The 22,427-nt window shown below is 51.2% G+C and overlaps 2 protein-coding genes across 7 annotated transcripts; one reads left to right on the top strand and one right to left on the bottom strand.

The window, feature by feature from the left end:
- Nucleotides 1-1,338: 1,338 nt before the first annotated feature.
- Nucleotides 1,339-15,949, bottom strand: LOC143834015 (zinc finger protein 18-like). Of its 2 annotated transcripts, none has more exons than XM_077330503.1 (7): nucleotides 15,772-15,949; nucleotides 11,527-12,508; nucleotides 10,216-10,327; nucleotides 7,319-7,401; nucleotides 5,826-5,946; nucleotides 5,123-5,218; nucleotides 1,339-4,258 (listed from the first exon to the last, which is right to left on the bottom strand). In XM_077330503.1, exons 2-7 carry the CDS (start codon nucleotides 12,247-12,249, stop codon nucleotides 3,549-3,551), a joined length of 1,845 nt encoding a protein of 614 aa, XP_077186618.1. In that variant the 5' UTR covers nucleotides 12,250-12,508; nucleotides 15,772-15,949; the 3' UTR covers nucleotides 1,339-3,548. The 2 variants fall into 2 exon arrangements, with proteins under 2 accessions (XP_077186618.1, XP_077186619.1); XM_077330504.1 differs by having other exon boundaries at nucleotides 11,527-12,501; nucleotides 15,772-15,916.
- On the top strand, nucleotides 15,177-21,520 carry LOC143834053 (uncharacterized). 5 transcript variants are annotated; one of them, XM_077330602.1, is made up of 3 exons: nucleotides 15,177-15,420; nucleotides 17,501-17,604; nucleotides 18,600-21,520. In XM_077330602.1, exons 2-3 carry the CDS (start codon nucleotides 17,571-17,573, stop codon nucleotides 20,123-20,125), a joined length of 1,560 nt encoding a protein of 519 aa, XP_077186717.1. In that variant the 5' UTR covers nucleotides 15,177-15,420; nucleotides 17,501-17,570; the 3' UTR covers nucleotides 20,126-21,520. The 5 variants fall into 5 exon arrangements, with proteins under 5 accessions (XP_077186717.1, XP_077186716.1, XP_077186718.1 ...); XM_077330601.1 differs by lacking the exon at nucleotides 15,177-15,420 and adding an exon at nucleotides 16,023-16,061; XM_077330603.1 differs by lacking the exon at nucleotides 15,177-15,420 and adding an exon at nucleotides 16,065-16,089.
- Nucleotides 21,521-22,427: the final 907 nt, after the last annotated feature.

Below are 22,427 nucleotides of genomic sequence, written 5' to 3'. Positions count from 1 at the left end.
GGATAACTTCGATAAAGACTTTGAGTTTCTTTTCTACTCCTTGGAGTCGTGTTGAACATAGTCAAAAAAGGGATCCCGCCTATGCAACAGAATCCTAGGTCTGTGACTTTCTATTTCTTTTTTTTTTTATGTCAGCTGAGAAATCACAGGAATGAGTAAATCGTACCAATTGAAGACCAACAAATATTACAACCCCATGAAACTGCCTTGGACTGAATCAGGCCCTTGGCACATGCTGGCAGGGGCTCATAGGAATTGTAGTCCATGGACATCTGGAGGGCTGCAGTTGGACTACCCTTGCCTTAAGGGTTTTGGGCAGATGTCTTTCCCATCCCCTCTTATCTGGCCCTTTGAACTGGAGATGCTGGGAATGAAACCTGAGACCTTCTGCATGCCAAACAGATCCTCAACCATTAAGCCACAGGACTTTCCGCTTTCCTTCCAGGCCTCCTCTGCTCTCGGGTTCTGCCTCTGTGTTCACCGGAGATTGCTGGTGCACAGAATCCCAATTTACATACAATCGAAAATGGATTTGATTGTGGGAAACCGCAGCTGATTGTGGGAAACCGCAACTGCCTGTCTTTAAAACTCAGAGCTGCGAGGGTCAGCCAGAGTTGCCCAGCCTGACCCCCCTGCAAAAAAATCACAACATCCCTGATGAGTAGGCATCCCATTGACACATGAAAACCCCCAACCCTAAAGAACCCAAAACCTCAGGAGGGAGACCGTTCCAGCATCGAAACACAGGGCACCATGATGGGGTCTCTGGTTGTTTCAATTTCAGACAGAGAGATCAATGCCTTTGGTGTCAGGACCTTTTCTAGTCCTTAAAAGAGATGACAGGGGGTGGGGAGGATGAGAGAGATTCATACAGTCAGGCATGGGCTGGAAAGAGTGGGCAAAGAGGAATTCTTCTCCAGGTTGTGAGTTTTCTGGGTTTTGTTTGGGCTCCCTCTCTGGAGAGCAGGGACGTACCTGGCTATTTTGTCGTCCAGGGGCAGGCGTAGGTGGTGCGGGTAGGTGGCAGGGCAGAGCGCGCATTTGAGCCTGCGTCCCTCGTATCCTAGCGTCCGGGAGCGCCTCAAAGCCCAACAAAACTTTTTGGGGAGGACGAAGAATTGGTTTTGATACCCTGTTTTTCACTCCAAACACATTTCCCTTCCTCTCCCCACAACAGACACCCTGCGAGGGAGGCGGGGCTGAGAGAGCTCTGAGAGAACAGCTGGCTGCGTGTGGAGGAGGAGCAGGGAATCAAACCTGCTTCTCGGGAGCAGAGTCGGCCGCTCTGGAACCACCACACCGCCCTGCCTCTCACCCCCCCGGAGATAAACCGCTCAGTGACATTTCTTATTAAATTTAATCTTCGTACACGTTAGAGAATCCCACAAGGGAGAACTGAAGAATGCCGTGAGCATGGGACAGAGAGAGAGCAGTAATTTCAGTCGAGAAAGGAGAAGAGTAAAGGGTGGGAGCGTTTACGGTGGAATCTGATTTCTCCCACAGCCCTAAGCGACAACACATAGATTACAATGTTGTGTAGAAACAGACAGACCATTCCTGGGATTAATGGCTCTTAAGTTTGAGAATAACGGCAATTATTTTATTTAAGGCCCTTGGGTATTAATTGGACAAAGGATGAGGCTGGCCCTACAGTAAATGGGATCCTGCGACATAAATTTAAGAAGCCCCTTGCCCAGAACAGCCAAATTGTGGCTCTCCAGATGTCCACGGACTACCATTCCCACTTGCCAGCATGCTGCAAGCACTGGCTCATGGGAGTTGTAGTCTGTGGACATCGGGAGAGCCACTGTGTGGCCATCCTTGCTAGCCTAACGGGACTGCAGAACAGCTTGGCAAAACGGGCCGGAAAAAAGGAATGCCATCTTTGCCAGCTCATATCAAAACAGGTGGCATGGCACCAGATTAAATAAATAGGCGTTTACTTCCCATATAAGCGTACAGATATCGTATAATGGGTGGCTAACTCTTGAGGGAAAGTAATAAGAATAATTTCTGAGGAAGATCAAATACAAAACGGGCTATGATTCTAAGAATCATAGAATAGAGTTGGAAGGGACCTCCTGGGTCATCTAGTCCAGCCCCCTGCACTATGCAGGACACTCCCAATCCTATCACCCATCCACTGTCACCTGCCACCCCCTTGAGCCTTCACAGAATCAGCCTCTCCGTCAGATAGGTATTTAGCCTCTGTTTAAAGATCTCCAAAGATGGAGAAGTCACCACCTCCCGAGGAAGCCTGTTACACTGAGAAACGACTCTAACTGTCAGGAACTTCTTCCGGATGTTTAGACGGAATTTCTTTTGCATTAATTTCCTCCCGTTGGATCTGGTCCGTCCCTCCGGGGCAAGAGAGAACAACTCTGCTCCATCCTCTACATGGCAGCTTTATAAATACTTGAAGATGGTTATCAAATCCCCTCTCAGTCATCTCCTCCTCCAGGCTAAACAGACCAAGCTTGGAGAGGAGACGACTGAGAGGGGATCTGATAACCATATTTTCAAGTCTTCTTGTCTACAAGGTTATTAGAAAACATAAGAGCCATCTATCACCGTAATTGCTTGATTGTTTCCAAGCTACAGTATGGGCCTACGTTTCCCACATGCACAGGCATGCTTTTAGGGGGCGGGGGCCCGCAGGCCAGGCCCCCCCTCCTTTTGGCCCACGTGAATCCTCTGCTGTTGCAAATCCTAGGGCAGGACTGGCTGGAAAGATGTTTCTTGCCCAGCAGTAAAGGGAGACAAACCACAGTTGGGATGAAGAGGCCAGTTCGTTCTCAGACTCACGGATATGTTTCACCCCTCTTTCCTTTACGCACGGAGCAGAGATTACTAGTTAAGGAAGTCTTCAAGGACATCTAGATTCAACCGATCGGGGTTCTTCTCACCCACAAACTAGGGCTGAAGTCTGCGGCTTAGAATCTGGGGTCTATAAAAATCATGTATGCCAAATGGCCCGGATTTCAGGCACCAGGAGCTTAAACGCGGCAAGGAAGTTCCTCGTTTTGCGAAGTCTCGGATGGGGTCTCTCCACACAAAAAGGGGGTCAAGGTGGGAGGAATTAAGGAGCCAGCAAAAGAAACAGGCTTGTTCTCTGTGCAAAGGATCTGAAGTTGATCTGTAATGTCTGAATGTGACCCCAGCGATGGAGAACGGGCAGGTCTTAGGGGAAGGGAAGCGATCATATGCTAGTGGGCAGATGTGTGGAAGAGAATGTGGGAGGGAGACCATGCAGTGGCCTGAAGCGTCTGTCTCTGTGCATGCGCATTTACTCATAACTGTCCCCTTCTTCCTTTGGCCCCAGCCCCTCCAGAACTATTTATTTATTGACTTCGTTTCTTTCTTTTTTTTTACCCCAATCTTTCTCCTCACTGGGGACGCCAAGCAGCTGACATCGATATTCTCTCCCCCTTTCCTTTTTTTCACAACAACCCTGCGAGGTAGGCTACGCTGAGCATATGCAACTGGCCCAAAGTCCCCCGGCAAGCTTCCGTGGCCGAGGCGGGATTCGAACCCGGGTCTCCCGGATCCTAGTCCGACACCGTGACCACAATGCCGTGCTGGCTCCGGTAGTTGTGGATTTCCACTTCCTCCCACTCCAGCCCTCCGGTGTGAACTTTCTGATGCGCGAGCCACTTGTTCCTCCACCGGAAGCCTTTCCCGCACTGCATGCACGTGTACGGCTTCTCCCCCGTGTGAGATCTCTGGTGGGAAAGCAGGCCGTCGCTCCGGCAGAAAGTTTTCCCGCAGTCCAAGCACTCGTAAGGCCTCTCGCCGGTGTGAATCCGCTGGTGCCTGACCAGCTTGGCCTTGAGGCGGAAACTTTTCCCGCACTCGGAGCACTCAAACAATTTCAGGTCTGTGTTATTTAGCATTTTCTGCCGGGAGGGCTGCGGGAACGGCCTTGCATGCGCTGAGCCCCCTGCAAGAGTCTCCTCCAAGTGGCGCCTCGGCGTTTGAAACGGTCCAGGTTTGTACTTGTGAATCTGTCTGTCTGCTCCCACACGTGGGTCCATCGTGGATTCCCCCGCCCTCCGGGGGTACGGCGATGGCTCCAAGGATTTGGCGGGGGTCTCCTCTGGCTCCGCCCCTCGCCGCCCCTCGGAGTCATATATCTGCTGGCAGACGGCAGCCCAGTAATCGTCCCCTCTTTGTATTCTGGAAAGCTGTCTGTGGATTGTCACCGGCTCATTCTTTTTCGGCTCAGAATTCATGCGGACTGTCTTTGGCTCCGCCACACCTGCGGCAGAGAAGAAGGAAGCCGTTGGAGGTCACTTAATATGGGTGGGGAGGCACCTGAAGAGCCAGAAGTGGCCCAACCTGGTCAGAGTTTGGAAGCTACAGGGGTGGCCAAGCTGTAGCTCTCCAGATGTCCATGGAATAAAATTCCCACGAGCCCCTGCCAGCAGCTCATAGGGATTTTATTCCACAGTTTGGTCACTCCTGGCCTAAGATAATAAGTAAAAGAAGAAGAAGAGTTGGTTCTTGTATGTCGCTTTTCTCTGCCTGAAGGAGTCTCAAAAAGGCTTACATTCACCTTCCCTTTCCTCTCCCCACAACAGACACCCTGTGTGGGAGGTGAGGGGGACAGAGCCCTGATATTACTGAAGAAGAAGAGGAGTTGGTTCTTATATGCCTCTTTTCTCTACCCGAAGGAGGGTCAAAGCGGCTTACAATCGCCCTCCCTTTCCCCTCCCCACAACAGACACCCTGTGAGGGAGGTGAGGCTGAGAGAGCCCTGAGATTACCGAAGAAGAAGAAGAGTTGGTTCTTATATGCCACTTTTCCCTACCCGAAGGAGGCTCAAAGCGGCTTACAGTCGCCTTCCCTTTCCTCTCCCCACAACAGACACCCTGTGAGGTGGGTGAGGCTGAGAGAGCCTTGATATTCCTGCTCGGTCGGAACAGCTTTATCAGTGCTGTGGTGAGCTCAAGGTCACCCAGCTGGCTCCATGTGGAGGAGTGGGGAATCACACCCGGCTTGCCAGATTAGAAGCCTCTGCTCTTAAGCACTATACCACGCTGGGTCACAATAAGATGTGAGCACCCCAGAAATCCAGTCATGATTCCCAGAAACCAAATCCCCCGCCCCCATTGAAGGTTACCTGGAAAAGGCACATCGTCTCTGAAATTCAGGACACTCTTCGGTTTCTCTTGTTCTGGCAGGGAGATGCTTTGAGGTTTGGGTATCACGAGGCCTCCTTTGGATAATCAATCATATTAATAAAAAAACAAAAACACTTGGATTATTGAAATGTGGAGGCGGGGAGTTTTATTGATTTGAAACCTTTCTGCAAACAGTGGGGTCTAAAAGGAACCTCCACATTTAGAGTCAGTAATCATACAGGGAAAGTTTCGGCCTCTCTGGACCTTATTGTGGGCCCTCCAGATAAGGGGTTGGCCGCTGGGTGAGACTAGATGCCGGACTAGATGGACCACCGGTCTGATCCAGCAGAGCTCTTTTGCAAAATAAAGAGGAAGGGTGATTTCTTGACCGCCCTCTCTCATGAGACTCTGGGTGGTTTACAATGAGAATAAAACATACTCAATTATATGATAAAAACAGATGTAAATAAATATATTAAGTTGTAATATTAAAACAGGAGTTAAATGGACTGTCTGCTCTGCTATCAAGGGGAATCTATGGCATGGTAACCCATGAAGGTCCCTGTCCTCCCCAGGCCCCCTCCCCAAAATCTCCAGGAGTTACATAACCAGGATCCGGCCACCCTGCCCCCTCTCCCCTGCCAGGGGGATCTCTCAACTCGGTTTCCAGGAAGAAATGCCTGGCCCACAAGAGAGGGTTACCTGAAGAGACGACCTCCCCCAAATTTTCTTGGGTGACTTCCCACCGCAGAGGCTTCTCGGAGAGACTTTCGACAACCTCCTCGTCCACCAGGACAGGTGCAGCTTTCGACCCCACCGCTCCCTAAAACAGCAAAGCAAGCCCCACTCAGCAGCCAGGCCGCTGGTACATTTTCAGCCAAATCTGTTAGAGTTCGGGCGCTAAGGAGGCTTGGCCATGGGGAGTGTTTGGATGGGAGGCCTCCAAGGACCGCTAGGGGTCGGGACCCGGAGGCAGGCCATGTCAAACCATCTCTGACACCTCTTGCCTGGCTGCCAGAGCATCCTGCAAGCGTAGGGTCTCCTGGCTAGGCGACACACAAACCGTACAATAAATCTGTTCCACGTGATATATTTCTGGCAAGGGCTTGGAGGAGGAGCTGGTCTCATGGCTTAAGTGCCACTCAGCGCTTAACACCCACTCAGGGCGGCTGTCCCGCCCCTGAGTGCCTCTTCCTCCTACGACCGGATTGCCTGTCTGTCCAGCGGCCAGCCAATCGCCTTCCGTCCCCCACCCCTGACCGCCCCTCCTCCTTCCACTTCCCTTCGAGGCTCGGAGGCTGCAGATCCCTGCCTTGTGAGAGCTGCCCCTGCTGGCGAGTTCCCTAACAGCGGCCTGCAGCCTTTCCAGGTTCTGAGAGGAGGGGGAGGCCATCCACAGAGTTCTTTCACCCCAACCCCCCTAATCTAGCGCTCGTAGTATTCCTGAATGCAACAGGCTTGGCTTCATAATACTAGAGGACCTCGAGGTTCCGCCTTCTGTGTTTTGTCTTCCCAAGAACCCCATGAGGTCGGTGAAGCTGAAGGAGCAGTGATGGGCCCAAGGCGGGGCAGAGTGGAGATTAAACTCGGGTCCCTCCCACGTCAGGCCTATGCCCTCATTGCCACATTTGATAGCACCCCACCCCCCCACATTTATGTGTTAGCCCGTTTGATGGAGCAGCCTCATTCTCACTGAAGAGGAGATGCGTTTCCTGCAGCACGGAGGGGCTCCCGTGATGCATCTCCCCACGCAAGTATTCTCCTCATGTAGAAAACTAGCATGTAAGGGGAAAGCCTTCCGTTCTCGCAGAGAGATCGAGCTGGCTCGCCGTGTTAGTCTGTCCGTAGCGGCAAAAAAGAGCCGGAGTCCAGGAGCGCCTTCAAGACTAGAAAACTTTCTAGCAGGGGAGGAACTCCCATGAGCTACGGCTCACTTCTTCACTTAGCCTTGGCTTCGGGAAAAGCAAGCAAGGACTCGCAAACGCTCCACCCCTGTTTGCAGACTGCGTTGGCCTTTCAGGGGGTTGGAGGTTCTTGCTCTTTTCTGCTGTTCAAGTAGAGGCAAACTGTTGCGTAGAGAAAAACAATCTACCATGTTAGTGTTTGTTGGCGTCCCAGAAGAGGACAAAGGGGGACTGAAGTCACTGACCTACACATTTTATTTTATTTATATTTGCCAACGGAGCTTCCTGTACCTCAATGGGGCCAGTGCCGGACATTTCTTGTCTTCCTGGAGAAAGGGTTGGGCCGCAGGTCTTCGGGGCCGTCATTCCCATATCTATGTAAGAGAGAGAGACACACACCACAAAGGACGATTAGCCCAGCCTAAAAGACAGAAACCCACCAGCCCCACCCTAAAATCTCCAAACGTTTCTCCTTCTCTGAACGCCAGGCTTATCAACTGATCTAATTATGTGAGAGGAAGGCCTGCCAATTCTTGTGAGCCACGCTGGTATTCTCCACTTCCTGGATGCTGCCAGATCTGAGCTGCTGTCCGAGGATAGCTTCTCTTTACTCCTCCGTTCGCCATTTTAAGATCCTTTCATTTGGTTTCTCTGTTTGCATCTGACAGGGCCCCCCAAATCCTGCTGGTCTGGGAGGGGCTACTGGTCTTATGCCATATTACAATTTATTAATTATTATTTAGAATCATAGAATAATAGAGTTGGAAGGGGTCTCATGGGTCATGCAGTCCAACCCCCTGCACTAGGCAGGACACTCACAGCCCTATTGCTCATCCACTGTCACCTGCCACCCCCTTGAGCCTTCACAGAATCAGCCTCTCCGTCAGATGGCTCTCCAGCCTCTATTTAAATATTCCCAAAGATGGAGAACCCACCACCTCCCGAGGAAGCCACTGAGAAACCACTCTGTCAGGATATATAATTTATTAATTATATATATTTGTATGCTGCCACTCCTTGGCCTGCTATTTCGCAGTGGCTGACAACACTAAAAGCATACAATTAAAGGAAACCATGCCACACAATTGCATAACCCCACAAACTCCTGACCCCCCCCTCCATTCTGCCAGACCCCCCAAGTCCCAGGGGATGATGTTACAGGTGAGAGACTCCAAACTCCAGACGAGGGGCAAGATCTTATGTCAGCCAGACCTCAACTGAAAGCTTAGCGGAAGAGCTCCATCTTACAGGCCCTGCTGAACGGAGTTATAGTCAAAGCAAGGCAAATGTCCCAAGGGCTAGGGATCTCCTGTCTATTTGTACCCACAAAGCAAAGTGCCCTGAGAGAGGCATTGGGAGAGAGACAGTCCCTCAAGTACATTGGGCCCAGACCGTGTATGGCCCTCAACCAGAACGCGAACGAGAAGACAGCTTGCGAGGGATCCCGAAATTTCAGCCTGTAAACGGGACCAAACTGCAGCCGTTTCCCCTTCTACTTCTGTTCCTTTCTGCAAAAGCCATTTGCTTCTGGGAAATCGGAGATGGGTGGAATGCGTGGCTATGGGAGCCTTATTGATAGCCCAAGGTCACCGCTGCCTGCAAAGAATAATCGCTCAGACCACTGGCAGAATACACGCGGCCCCTCCTCCCCAGATAAACCACAGTCGGCGGGAGGATAAAAGGAAAACAAGGGGCCTCAGTCCCTTATCTAGAGTTGCCAAAAAGAACAGCAGAGGCTGAGAGCCCTGACTTTGCAGGCTGTCAGGCCAGGGTCCTTCGTATCGCCTCTGACAAAATTCTTTCCATTTAGGGTTCTTCGATGTCTCCTAGTTGGCATACCGCAGTGTCCCCCCCCTCCAGTAACTCTTTCTAGCCCCCCTCCCTGGTTGTGTTGTGTAAATTCACTGGTTTTATCCAATTATATCAATATTTTTAATGTTTTAAATGTCTTTTGGGATGTCGTGGCTTTAAATGACATGTAGACTGGTACAAGATAGATATGGGGGGGGGGGATTCACAGTCAGAGTCGTTCAGTAGTGGAACTGGTTGTGTGTGTGTGTGTGGGGGCTTCCCCTCACTGCCAGTCTTCAAGCAGCAACTGGACAGATACTTACCAAGTGAGTGTCCTGCATAGTGCAGGGGGTTGGACTAGATGACCCATGAGGTCCCTTCCAACTCTATGATTCTATGATGCTGTAGCTTATAGGTTACGTCAAATGTATGTCAGTACCTGAAGCTCATTATGAATTTTGGTAATTTAACTTTTCTCTTAAACGATCCCTTTAATATTACTCGAAATTCCCTACTTTGATGACAACTTCCTGGATTATAATAATTTGTAATAGTTATAGGTTTGTTCTGGATTTTTAAGTGTCTTTGCACCCGGCTTAGTACTGTATATCAATTAATCTGAATCTGAAAGCAGTGGCTGGGCAGATGCTTAACCTGGATGCTTGAGGCTGATCCTGCATTGAGCAAAGGGTTGGCCTAGATGGCCTATCTGGCCATCCAACTCTATGATTCTACGTCTGCCACCTTAGGGACCATATTTGTGCAGAAAGGCAGCACTTTGGCACAGAGAAATTCCCATCTTGCCGTGCCCTACTTCTAAAGCAGCCAGCCACGGTTGCTGGCAAAATGTCAGGGAATCAAACTACCAGACCACGGCCACACAAACCGGAAAACCCACGGCACCCAGCAGCACAAGAAATGTTTTAGATAAAGAAAGAAAACGAAGCATTTCTTTTCCTAGTAGAGCCTTTCCTCCCCTTGGCCAAATCAGGATGGGCCATGATCAACTCCCTTCCCAGGTCTAGCAGCAGGGAGGTCTTGGGCCAGGGGCAGCCCCTCCCTTTTAGAGTCATAGAGTCACAGAATCATAGAGCTGGCCCTCTAGTCCAGGGGTAGTCAACCTGTGGTCCTCCAGATGTTCGTGAACTACAATTCCCATGAGCCCCTGCCAGCGTTTGCTGGCAGGGGCTCATGGGAATTGTAGTCCACGAACATCTGGAGGACCACAGGTTGACTACCCCTGCTCTAGTCCAACCCCCTGCTCAGTGAAGGATCAGCCTCAAGCACCCAGGATAAGGATCTGTCCAGCTGCTGCTTTAAGACCACCAGGGAGGGGGGAGCTCGCCACCTCCTTTTGCTATTGGACAGCAGGGCCTCACAAATCCGTCCTTCCTTACCCATTGAAATAATTTCCACATCATCCGTCTCATCCTGGACCTGCCTCTGGGCGGAACCCAACGGAGCGTCTTGGGCCTCCAGGGAATTTTCAGGCCTCTCTCGCAGCGGGGCCTGAAACAGGAACGAAGATCGACAGCTGTTAACCCCAACGGCTAAGTGGAACCTCCATGTTCAGAGGCAGTGTACCTTTGAACGCTTGAATTTAACTCTCTGGTCTCAGGACAAGAGACTTGCCAGCACAGCTTGTCACTCGCAGGGATAATTCCATGCTTGTGTGGAGACAGATGGGGCCAGCCACTAGTCTCTTTAAATTATTTCTTTACGCAACCGGGGAAGTGTCTGCCATTAATTACTAATTTAGACATTTTTAGTTCTCCGCTGTTTTTGTGAACTGCAGCTGAACTTAAAAGGGCGGATGAGCTGTTTTGGCAAAGAATTATCATAGTAATTTATATGTTATGACACCGTTTACTAATTGGCCACAACTGATCTCACCTTCTATCTCTACACTGATGAAGGCTGTTCATTTAGTCTGAGGAAGAGGCCCTTACGCTCGAAAGCTCACGCCTTGAATAGATCTTTGTGGGTCTTAAAGGCACTATTGGACTCAGTTTTTGTTGTGCTACTTCAGACCAACACAGCTACCCCCTTGAAGTTGTTGGGGAGCAACCCATGAGCAGGGGGCTGTGACCATCGTGCCCTTCTTTGAGGTTTCCTAGTTGCCCAAAAGGCAGAGGATAGGGAAGTCCATAGACCAGGGGTAGTCAAACGGCGGCTCTCCAGGTGTCCATGGACTACAATTCCCATGAGCCCCTGCCAGCAGGGGCTCATGGGAATTGTAGTCCATGGACATCTGGAGGGCCGCCGTTTGACTACCCCTGCCATAGACCATGGACTTTTCTTTGGACCACGTTAGGCAATTCCAGAACCACTTTGGCTTGGAGACAGAGAAGTAGGAGAATAACTAATCTGGTTACAGACTATAAGGGAACCTCATACTCAGAATTAAACTTTGTGGCTCTCAAAGATGCCGGGATGGGCCCACTTAAGCACCCACAGTAAACCTTTCCTGCCCCTGCCGGTTGTCAGGGGGGCCCGGAAACCCTTGTCCACACATCCCTGCATATCATACAATTGTCATCCCCAGACGGATTGTCCTATGCGGATAACCAGTTTCAATTGCAGATGGCAGCTGTGGGGCAACCATAGAGTAACACGAGGCTAGAAAGCCAAGTCCCCTCTGCAAAGCCGGCAACCTAATGCACATATCGCCCCCTGTTGGAAATTCCGGGGAGCAAGTATACACGGACCTGCCATATTCTTGCCTCACTCCCTTGCTGGCTCATGAGGAAGTCGTCCACCAGGGCCGCGGCTTGGGTGCAGTTCTCAGCACCGCCGGCCCTGATCCAGCTCTGCAGCTCCGGCGGCAGGATGGCCAGGAACTGCTCCAGGATCAGCAGCTCCAGGATCTGCTCCTTCGAGTGCTGCTCCGGCCTCAGCCACCGACGGCAGAGCTCCTGCAGCTGGCCGAAAATCCGCCGCGGGTCTTCCACCTCCCGGGAGCGGAACTGCCGGAAGTGCTGGCGCAGGGCTTCCATGCGGTTGGCCTCCCTACGCAAGATGGCCGCCTTCACTTTCCCATAATCCTCTCTGTCTCTGGCCTCCAGGCTTTCGAAGGCCTGCTGTGCCTCTCCTCTCAGTGCTGGCAGGAGACGGGGGACCCACTCGTCCCTGGGCCACTGGCAGGCTTGGGCCACTTGCTCGAAGGAGGCCAGGAAGGCCTTGGTGTCATCCCAAGGTTCGGGCTCCAGTGAGTTCCTCAGCCCCAAACAAGGGGGCTGGTGTGTCTTCAGGAAGTCTTGCCACTGGCCATCCCAGTGCTGTCGAAACCTCTTGCGGGGTTCCCAGTCAACCGCTTCGGACGTCGCCCATCCCGCACGGTCCACCCTCCACTCCGGCAGAACCGCCCGGAGGACGTCTCGTGAGCTCCCCAGCCTCTTTTCTAACCCTCCTGCATGCTTTCGGCCTTCCATTTTCACCCTTGCTCCTAACCCCTTCCCCTCTCGCACAAATCCGCCGGAGAGAAATTTGATCCCCCTCCGAAATCTTCACGGCGGGTGGCGAGGATCTTGTTTCTCCCTTCCCGGCTGGCTCAGATCAGTCCGAAAAGCTGGCCTTGCCCGACGTCGGCAGCGTTTCTTGTCCCGGGGACCTCCAAGGCAGGGTTTCCACCAAGACCATCCTCTGGGGAGATTCCTGCTTTATCACACGGTGGGGACGCCTTCCTGAAAACTTCAGAAAAGAAAGAGAAGAAGAAGAAGAAGAACTGGGGTTTTGTACCCTGTTTCTCACTGCCCGAAGGAGTCTCAAAGCGGCTTGCGAACGCCTTCCTTTCTCCACAACAGGCCTCTTGTGAGGTTGGTGGGGCTGAGAGAGCCCCGAGAGAACTGAGACTGGTCTAAAGTCACCCAGCTGGCTGGGCATGGAGGAGGAGCAAGGACTCAAACGCTGTTCTCAAGATTAGAGGCCCCTTGCTCTTCGGCACTACACCAAGACGGCCCTCCAAGAAAGGCCTCAAGGCATATTCGAGGCTCTCCTCTTCCTAGCTATCCTATGACAATAGCCAGGTGTTGATGGTAAAGGGAAGGGCGGATCGCCTTCTCAGATTTTACATGGCCCTCCCCAGGAAGCGACCAGGGAGACGCTGGGGGTCAAACTCTTGTTTCCCCCTTAAAAGATTACCCAGGAGGTAGTCGGGGGTTTCAAGAGGAGGGGGCATTGTGAATCTGCCAGACTGGAATTCATATGCAGATTTGATCCTATCAGTCCTGGAGGCAGCAGGAACTGGGAGCTTAGTTCAAAGAGGAGTCCGGGAGCTACTTAAAAGCCTAACAAAAGGCAGGGAGCCCTATTAAGGCTATCAAGCAGGAAAAAAGATCCAGGGCCCAGGGACAAATTCTAAGGAAATTGGTGGAGGGGGATAGCTTTCTTTCTGGCGTCCCTACTCACCTTTTCAGATACTTGTCAGGAAAGATCTTGGCCTGACACATTCTTATGGTTACCTGTGTTACAGCTATTAATGTTAATATTATTGTTGTGGTGGTTATCTATATGTTATGGAAAACGTAAGTTCCTTGTATTCTTCTGCGTTCGATGTAAACTGCGCTGAGCCTCAGGGGAAGGCGGAATATAAATATAAATAAATAAAACAAATAAACATAAAATAAAGGTTGTTAGTCTTTAAGGCGCTACTGGACTCTTGCTCTTTTTTTTCTTTTTTTTTTGCAAACATTAAACAGGAATTTAAGGCAAACCTAACAGCCCTTTACGTCCAGAGGGTAGCCATGTTTGTCTGTAGTTAAGGGAGAAGAAAGCAGCTGGAAAACTACAAGTTCAACAATTCCTTCTTTATTAGAAGAAGATGACAGACGGAATGAAGTCGGGGTTATCTCTCGTTCTCAGGGTGGCCACTTGTCTCTGTAGCTTCCAACACTTATCTCTAATCAATACATTTATATCTCACGGTCTTTCCACATTAGCATGCAAGACTTTCACGGCAATATGGCCGTCAGTTCTAAACGAAGGATCCCAAGTAACAACCGTCTCTGTGTTTGGTGGGTCATGTTGATATGTGGAAAGACATATTATGAGATCTAAATTTAAGGATTAGAAATCAAGGCTGGGGGCTACTGAGGGAATGTGAGACAATCCGGGCCTCATTCTTGGCTCTCGTCATCTCCAAATAAAGAAGGGGTTCTTGAACTTGTAGCCGTCCGCCTCAGCTTTTTCCTGTCTAGCGGCTGACGCTGTTTCTGCTTTATTTATTTGTTCTGTTTAGCCTCCAGGTAGGACCTGGGATCCCCTGGAATTACACCTCATCTCCAGACCACAGAGACGAGTCCCCCTGGAGAAAACGGATTATTTGAAAAAGAAGAAGAGTTATATGCCGCTTTTCTCTACCCAAAGGAGTCTCAAAGCGGCTTACAATCGCCTTCCCTTTCCTCTCCCCACAACAGACACCCTGTGAGGTGGGTGAGGCTGAGAGAGCCCTGATATTACTGAAGAAGAAGAAGAGGTGGTTCTTATATGCCGCTTTTGTCTACCTGCAGGAGTCTCAAAGTGGCTTACAGGCGTCTTCCCTTTCCTCTCCCCACAACAGACACCCTGTGAGGCGGGGGAGGCTGAGAGAGCCCTGAGATTACTGAAGAAGAAAAAGAGTTGGTTCTTATATGCCGCTTTTCTCTACCCGCAGGAGTCTCAAAGCGGCTTACAGTCACCTTCCCTTTCCTCTCCCCACAACAGACACCCTGTGAGGTGGGTGAGGCTGAGAGAGCCCTGATATTCCTGCTCGGTCAGAACAGCTTTATCAGTGCTGTGGGGAGCCCAAAGTCACCCAGCTGGCTGCCTGTGGGGGAGTGGGGAATCAAACCTGGCTCACCAGATTATAAATCCGCACTCCTAACCACTACACCAACCTGGCTCCCAATAAGATCTGATCACCCCAGAAATCCATGGTACCCCACTGAACGTCTCTGTTCTCCCCAGCCTCCATCTCCCAATTCTCCAGGGGTTTCCCAACATGCATCTGGCATCCCTACTCCTTCATCCCCTGCCGGTGCCCACTATCTGTAGTAGAACAAGATGGGCAGTCATGTTAGTCTGTCTGTAGCGGGAGAAAAGACCAAGAGAACAGTAGCACCTGTAGGCAGGCGCATCCTTGTTAGTGTATCTGAAAATAACAGCAACAAAAAAACCCACCATAAGCCTGTAACAACCTTTTTGAGTTCTAAAACGGAAGACTTGTGTTATAGCACGGTTTGGGTTGCCACCACCACTCTGGAAAATTCCCCGGAAATTTGGGGACAGAGTCTAGGGAGGGCAGAGTTTGGAAGGACCTCAGGAGGGTACACGGCCATTCATTTCTTTCTCTAAAGCAGCCATTTTCTCCAGGGGAACTGATCTCAGCAGTGTGGAGCTGAATGCCCGAAGACCACCAGGCTGCATTTGGGCGGTTGGCAACCCTAATGGCCCCAGCGTCTGCTCAGCACGGGTTCGATCCCCGGCATCTCTAATGAAGCAAGCATCCGCTCCCGCGGGGGATGCCAGCCTCCAGGCGGCACCTGGGGGATCCCCCACCAATTCCAGCTCATGCCCTGACCGCAGAGATCAGCTCCCCTGGAGAAAAAAAATCGATGCTTGGAACGGTGAGCTCCGTAGCCTTGCACCCCCACTGAGGCGCGGGGATGCCAGCCTCCAGGCGGGACCAGGAGATCTCCCGGAATTGCAGCTCCTTCCCAGGCTGCCGGGATCAGCCTCCCCTGGAGAAAATGGAGGCTGGGGAGGGTGGTCCCTGGGGCACTGCACCCCCTGCCCTCCCCAGATCTCCAAGAGCTCCCCCCCCTGGAGCTGGCGACCCTCCCCTCTTCCCCCGCCGGTGGGCAGGGGGGACCACGCAACCCTTGGCCAACCATGATCTCAAAGGCTTCCTCGACCAGAGCCCGGGGGTGGGGGGGGGGTGGGAGATCCGTGGGGCAGCCCCAGGAGGCAGCACTCACCTGGACGGAGCTCGGGCAGCCTCAGATCTCCAGGGAGGGGCTGCAGCGTGAGGGTCAAAAAACCCACCCCTCTCTCTCTTTTTTTTGCAAAGCTCCCCGGCCAGCCCCTGGACACCCAAGAGTTAAAGGGACCAAGCGCCGGCTCCTAGAGAGACAAAGGAAGGGGGCAAGGAAAGATGGTGCAGCCCTTCCTGTTTGGGCAGGGGGGGGAGGGAGAAAAGCTGGGGGGGTTATTTTTTTTGGGGGGGGGTGTTGCTGTTTTTGTGTGTTGTTGGCTTGCATGCAACGGGGTGAGCTGAGCAGGAGCTTTTGCACGAGGTGCGGGTGGGGAAGGAAAAGGCAAGCAGGGAGGAGCTGGCTGCAGGGGGAGGAGAAAGGGGGTCGCTGGAGAGGTGGGGCAGGGAGAGCCCCAACCCCCTCTGCTCTTGGGAGACGCAGGGCCGGTGGTTCTGGTTTGGCCCTGCTAAGGAGATCGGGGTTGAGCGCGCCTTTGGGCTGTGCGCCTGCGTTCTGGCCTCACAGCAGCCACAACAACCCTGCGAGGGAGGCCAGAGGCCGAGTGATTGCCCCCAGGGGGGGGGACAGTGGGCAATGTCTCTCAGGCTCTAGAGCAGGGGTAGTCAAACTGCGGCCCTCCAGATGTCCATGGACTACAATTCCCATGAGCCCCGCTGGCAGGGGCTCATGGGAATTGTAGTCCATGGACATCTGGAGGGCCGCAGTTTGACTACCCCTGCTCTAGAGTCTAGACCAGGGGTAGTCAAATTGCGGCCCTCCAGATGTCCATGGACTACAATTCCCAGAAGCCCCTGCCAGCGAATGCTGGCAGGGGCTTTTGGGAATTGTAGTTCATGGACATCTGGAATGCTGGCAGGGGCTCCTGGGAATTGTAGTCCATGGACATCTGGAGGGCCGCAGTTTGACTACCCCTGGTCTAGAAGCACTTTGAAGACCGACAGAGATTTCTGAAGAAGAGCGGGGTTTTATACCCTGCTTTTCACTACCTAAAGGCAACACAAAGCAGCTGACAATCGAATCCCCACATGTCCCGGAAGCCCGCTAGGTGACCTGGGGCCAGCCGCACATTCTCAATTTAATCTACCTCACAGGGTTGTTGTGAGGATTAGATGGCAAAGAGGCAAATTTGGGTCCTTTACTGAGATGGAATTTAACTGTGGAACTCCCTCCTAGGGAGTTTTGTCCGTCTTCTTCTATGGTGGTTTTCTGCCAGCAGATGAAGACTGGCTTTTCCTCACTAACTCCTCCCGATTTGTGAGGGTTTTCTGGAGTGCTCATATTTTTATGGGTTTGTATTTTAGAGACGCCGTGCGGCGTAGTGGTTAGGAGCGGCAAGATTCTGGAGAACCGGGTTTGATTCACAGGTAGCCAACTGGGTGGCCTTGGGGCTAGGCAGAATTCTCTTAGAGCTGTTCTCGCATAACAGTTCTCTCAGAGCTCTCTCAGCCTCACCTGCCCCACAGGGAGTGGAACGGAAAGGTATTTGTAAGCCACTTTGGGGCTCCTTCAGGTAGGGAAAAGCGAGGTATTAAAAAAAAAAAACAGCCCTCCTTTTATTTAATTATCTTAAATATATTTTGAATATATTTGCACTTTAAATGCTTCTGAATGCCTGGAATGTTTCCTTGCCTGGGCGAGGCCCTGACTTGGGAATGAAGGGAGCACAGAAATATTTGAAATAAAATAACTTGTATCTGTGACAATTCCCAAGGCGGAAGATTCCCCCCACCCCTTGTTCAGAGAGTGGACACTGCTGTGAGGAGGAGCTGTAAAGAGAAGACATGCAGGAGAATTTCGGGGATGTGGCATCTCTGGGTAAGGACCAGTCCCCCCCCCCCATGTTGTGAATGAATTAAGTACTTCATCTTGCCAAGTTAGTGGTTCTCATACTTAGCACTTGAGAGATATAACTGCTAGTTGATTCTTTGTTTGGATGAGCTAGATTCGACCTTAATGGCTCAATTTTTGGGGTATCCATCTTTGAGAGCCAAAACTCCCCTTGTCACCTGGTGAAGGGAGATTTGACACTTGAAACCTTAGACCCTGAAAACCTTGCTGGTCTCAAAGGAGCCTCTGAACTGCAGGTGACCCTCTATACAAGGGCCTTACAGAAATAAGAAGCTGTGTTTAATTTCCTGTACTTCTGTAAGAGCCTTATAACTTGTAGACATTTTCATTATGAAGAAGTTGATTTTTATACCCTGCTTGTCGCTTCCTGCAAGAGTCTGAAAGTAGATTACAATTGCCTTCCCTTCTTCTCCCAGCTGGGTGTAGTGGTTAGGAGTGAGGACTTCTAATCTGGCCAGCTGGGTTTGATTCCCCACTCCTCCTCCACATGCACACAGCACTGATGAAGCTGTTCTGACTCAGCAGGAATCTCAGGGCTCTCTCAGCCTCACCTCCCTCACAGGGTGTCTGTTGTGGGGAGAGGAAAGGGAAGGCGAATGTAAGCCGCTTTGAGACTCCTTCGGGTAGAGAAAAGCGGCATATAAGAACCAACTCTTCTTCAGTAATCTCAGGGCTCTCTCAGCCTCACCTCCCTCACAGGGTGTCTGCTGTAGGGAGAGGAAAGGTAAGGTGAATGTAAGCCACTTTGAGACTCTTTTGGGTTGAGAAAAGCAGCATCTAAGAACCTACTCTTCTTCTTCTTCCTCCCCACCACAGACCTCTTCCCTTCTCTTTCTGTCCTCTAAACAGATACCTCCTCCTCCTCCTCCTCCTCCTCCTCCTCCTCCTCCTCCTCCTGCCGTTCAAGTGGGACTCTGGCCAAACTCCCTAATAACTTGTTCTGGGATTTTCTTGTCTCTTAGGTGAGGGGTGTACGGTTGACTACCGAAATGAAGGCAGACATCGGGAACCCTCCACACAAGGGAAGCTGCTTGTGTCTGACGCCAGGAGGAAGAGTTCCAGAAACCCTGAAGCTGCTAGAAGTCCACGTAGGCCAAAGGACAAAGGGGAAAACAACTTAAAGAAGAGCGAGGGCGAATCTCCTCCTTGCCGGGAAAGTGGAATTGCAGCCCAGGCAGGAATGCTTGAACGTGGGACGCAGGAAGCGTTCAAACCGTGGGAGGACAGCTCAGACTTCATTTCGAACGGTGGCGCCCAAGCAGAGGAGAAAATATACCGGTGTTTATTTTGCGAAAAGTCCTTCAACGCTCGCTTTAAGCTCGTCCGACATCACCGAATCCACACAGGGGAGAAACCATACAAGTGTCCGGATTGCGGCAAGAGTTTCGACCAGAAAGGAAACCTCATTGCCCATGCAAGAATCCACACGGGGGAGAAGCCATACGCGTGCTCCGACTGCGGGAAGAGCTTCAGTCATAAAGGAAGTCTTGTGTTGCACGTGAGGATACACACTGGAGAGAAACCCTACCAGTGCCCTGATTGTGGGAAAAGCTTCAGCCGCTCAGGGTCCCTTAAGGAACACGAGAAAACCCACACCGGGGAGAGGCCGTACACGTGTTTAGATTGCGGGAGGAGCTTCCGAAAAATCTCCGAGCTCACGACGCACCGCAGATTCCACACGGGAGAGAAGCCCTACAAATGCTTGGGCTGCGAAAAGTCCTTTAGCACGAGCTCTAACCTCATCGCTCACCAGAGAACCCACACGGGGGAGAAACCCTATAAGTGTTCCGAGTGCGGGAAGCGGTTCAGCCAGGCCGGGAACCTGAAGGAACACGAGAGGACTCACACTGGCGAGAAACCCTACAAATGCCCCGAGTGCGGGAAAAGTTTCCGGCAGATCTCTTACTTCATCAAGCACCATCAGATACATCTCGCGGACGAGGGGGTGCGCATGGAAGAAAAACCACACAAGTGTGCCGATTGCGGGAAAGGGTTTGGGGAGAAAGCCAGCCTCCTCCGACACCAGAGAATCCACACGGGGGAGAAACCTTTCCAGTGCTCAGACTGTGGGAAAAGCTTCTGTTTGAAGTCCAACCTTGTTGTCCACGTGAGAATCCATACGGGGGAGAAACCATACAAATGCTCAGAGTGCGGGAAAAGCTTCAACCAGACCTCGAGCCTTCATAACCACGAGAGGACCCACAAAGGGGAGGAGCCCTATAAATGCTTTGCGTGCGAGAAAAGCTTCAACCGGCCATCGCAGCTGAAAGCCCACGAGAGAATCCACACCGGGGAGAAGCCGTACAGGTGCCCAGAGTGTGGGAAGGGCTTTATTTACAACCATCACCTTGTCAGGCATCAGAGAAATCATACCGGGGAGAAGCCATATCAATGCTCCGATTGCGGGAAAGCATTCGGTCTGAAATCGACTCTAATTAAGCACCAAGACATTCACCTGGGAGGCAAACCACAGCAGAGCTTCAGCTAGGGTTCGTGGATCCAGGGAGAAACTGTGCCAGTGTCAGGACTTGAACTCGCAGCCAGTCCAGGCTGTGGGTCATGAGGTGTCAAGGGGGGGGGTCACAGCGTGTGCTGCCTCTATTCCATTCTGTGGGGGGACCATTCAGACCGGCGCAAACGTCTCTCAACCACAATAGGCTGAAGAGGGTCAGATAGTAAATCTTGATGTATAAAAAGAAGAGTTGGTTTTTATATGCCACTTTTCTCTACCAGGAGTCTCAATGCGGCTTACAATTGCCTTCCCTTTTGTCTCCCCACAACAGACACGCTGTGAGATAGGTGGGGCTGAGAGAGCCCTGAGAGAACTGCTCAGTTAGAACAGCTCTATCGGTGCTATGATGAGTCCAAGGTTACCCAGCTGGCTGCATGTTGAGGAGGAGTGGGGAATCAAACCCAGCTTGCTGCTTTTCTTAACCAGTACACCAAGCTGGTCTGCCAGTCAAGTTAGGCAGAGGGTGAGTGGGTGGGCAGGAGGGAATGTGTCGATGTTTGGCTCCTTTGGCCCTTTTTGCATGCCCAGGGAAGTGCCAATTGCCACTTCGGGAGCAGGAGGCAAAGTTCCTCTAGGCCAGACTGGCCAGGGATTCTGGTTTGAGGGGGGGCATCATCTGGCCATGGAATTGTCACCGTGGGTGGGCAGGTAGTTGTGAATTTCCTGCATTCTACAGGGGGTTGGACTAGATGACCCTGGAGGTCCCTTCCAACTCTGTGATTCTAACTTTTCCCAGAAAGTACCATTCTGATCTGCAGAAACAGACGGAAACCTTGGCCAGTTTTTCCAATAAGCTGGTTTTTCCCTGCAAAGTGGCCAGACATGCTTAGTTAGGAGTCCCAAAGCAGCTTACAATTGCCTTCCTTTTCTCTCTCCACAGCAGGCACCCTGTGAGGTAGGTGGGCCTGAGAGAGCTCTGAGAGAACAGTTCTGTGAGAACAGCTCTAACAGAACTGACTAGCCCAAGGTTACCCAGCTGGCTGCATGTGGAGGAGTGAGAAAATCAAACTCAGTTCTCCAGATTAGAGGCTTACCATTCTTAAGAACTGGGCTTGATTCCTTACTCCTTCATGTGCAGCCAGTTGGGTGACGTTGGGCCATTCACAGTTCTCTCACAGCTCTCACGGTTCTCTCAGAGCTTACCTTACAGGGTGTCTTGTGGGGAGAGGAAGGTAAGGCGATTGTAAGCCACTTTGAGACTCCTTCAGGTAGTAAAAAATTGGGTACAAAAACCAGCTCTAAATACATTAGGGATTTAAAATTTAGATTATAAACTCCTTGGAGGGGAGGGAAACATGCCTTCTTCCTCTGGGCATGTCACTCTGTCAAATACACTGATTATGCTGTTTTAGAAATAATAAATGCTGATATTTCCTGCAAATCGTTTTGGATTCTTTGTGTGATTCTTTTTCTAGAGCAAGATGATTTCTCACAGTGGTTCTGTTCTAGCATCAGCAATGCGATCACCCTGAACCAGAAGTGTAGGGGAGACCCCCATGTACTGCCCCCTTCCCAATTCCTAGATGCTAATTTCCACAAATCCCAGGAATGCAAAGTCACAATTGGAAGCCACCCACACAAACGTCTGTGGCCGGTCACCTAGAAAAGAGGCAAGGGTCCCAGGCATGCTTTTTGAGCGGGTCCCTTTGGAATCTTAAGCACTGCCCCAAAATGGCTGCCCCAGGAGGGGGAGCCAAATGCAAAATGGCTGCCTCAGGAGGTGGAGACAAACAGGCCATGGCCTTCCGCTGAGGTAGCCTTCCAGCTCCAAAGTCTTTGTTCCTCTGAATGGGGAGGTTCCCCTTAGTCTCCATGGCTGGTAGCCACGGTTAGGCCTATCCTCCAGGAATCTCTCTCATCCCCTTTGAAAGCTAGGTGGGGGCTCCACTGAGCTCTATGGGACCTAATGGCTGAGCAGAGCAGATATTACGCTTGTGGTGGTTGTTATTCTATTTGCAACCTGCCCTCCCAGCATTTGTGGTCTTTCGACTGAACTTCCCCATATCTTTGAACCAAAGGCCAATATATATATTGCTAAAACCGAAATAGAGAATAATAGACTATATAGTTGGATCTCTATTGGAACAACAACATTTGTTTTCTCCATGCATTTAAAATAGTAATGGGAGGAAACAACCACTGATGAAAATACTACATTGAAATCGGTACAAGGCTAGAGTCCGTTTTGGCCACTACTAAAAAGAAGAGATAAGATGTACCATATTTTCATCTTTATTCATTGTTAAATTGGATAACTGTTTGTTACACACTAGGATAG

Source organism: Paroedura picta, chromosome 3, assembly GCF_049243985.1.
Source record: "Paroedura picta isolate Pp20150507F chromosome 3, Ppicta_v3.0, whole genome shotgun sequence".
In the NCBI taxonomy this organism is placed as follows: Eukaryota; Metazoa; Chordata; class Lepidosauria; order Squamata; family Gekkonidae; genus Paroedura; species Paroedura picta.
This window is presented reverse-complemented; position numbering and strand designations above follow the sequence as displayed.

Bases quoted from the DNA above. Each gene is read 5' to 3' on its own strand.
- LOC143834015 (XM_077330503.1), bottom strand. From the start codon at position 12,249: ATGGAAGGCCGAAAGCATGCAGGAGGGTTAGAAAAGAGGCTGGGGAGC. The intron at 10,328-11,526 runs GTCCGTGTATAC...TTCCTGTTTCAG, and splicing joins GTGAGGCAAGAATATGGCAG to GCCCCGCTGCGAGAGAGGCC. The intron at 5,947-7,318 runs GTACAGGAAGCT...TTGCTGTTTTAG, and splicing joins CCGGCACTGGCCCCATTGAG to GGAGCGGTGGGGTCGAAAGC.
- LOC143834053 (XM_077330602.1), top strand. From the start codon at position 17,571: ATGCAGGAGAATTTCGGGGATGTGGCATCTCTGG. The intron at 17,605-18,599 runs GTAAGGACCAGT...CTTGTCTCTTAG, and splicing joins CGGGGATGTGGCATCTCTGG to GTGAGGGGTGTACGGTTGAC.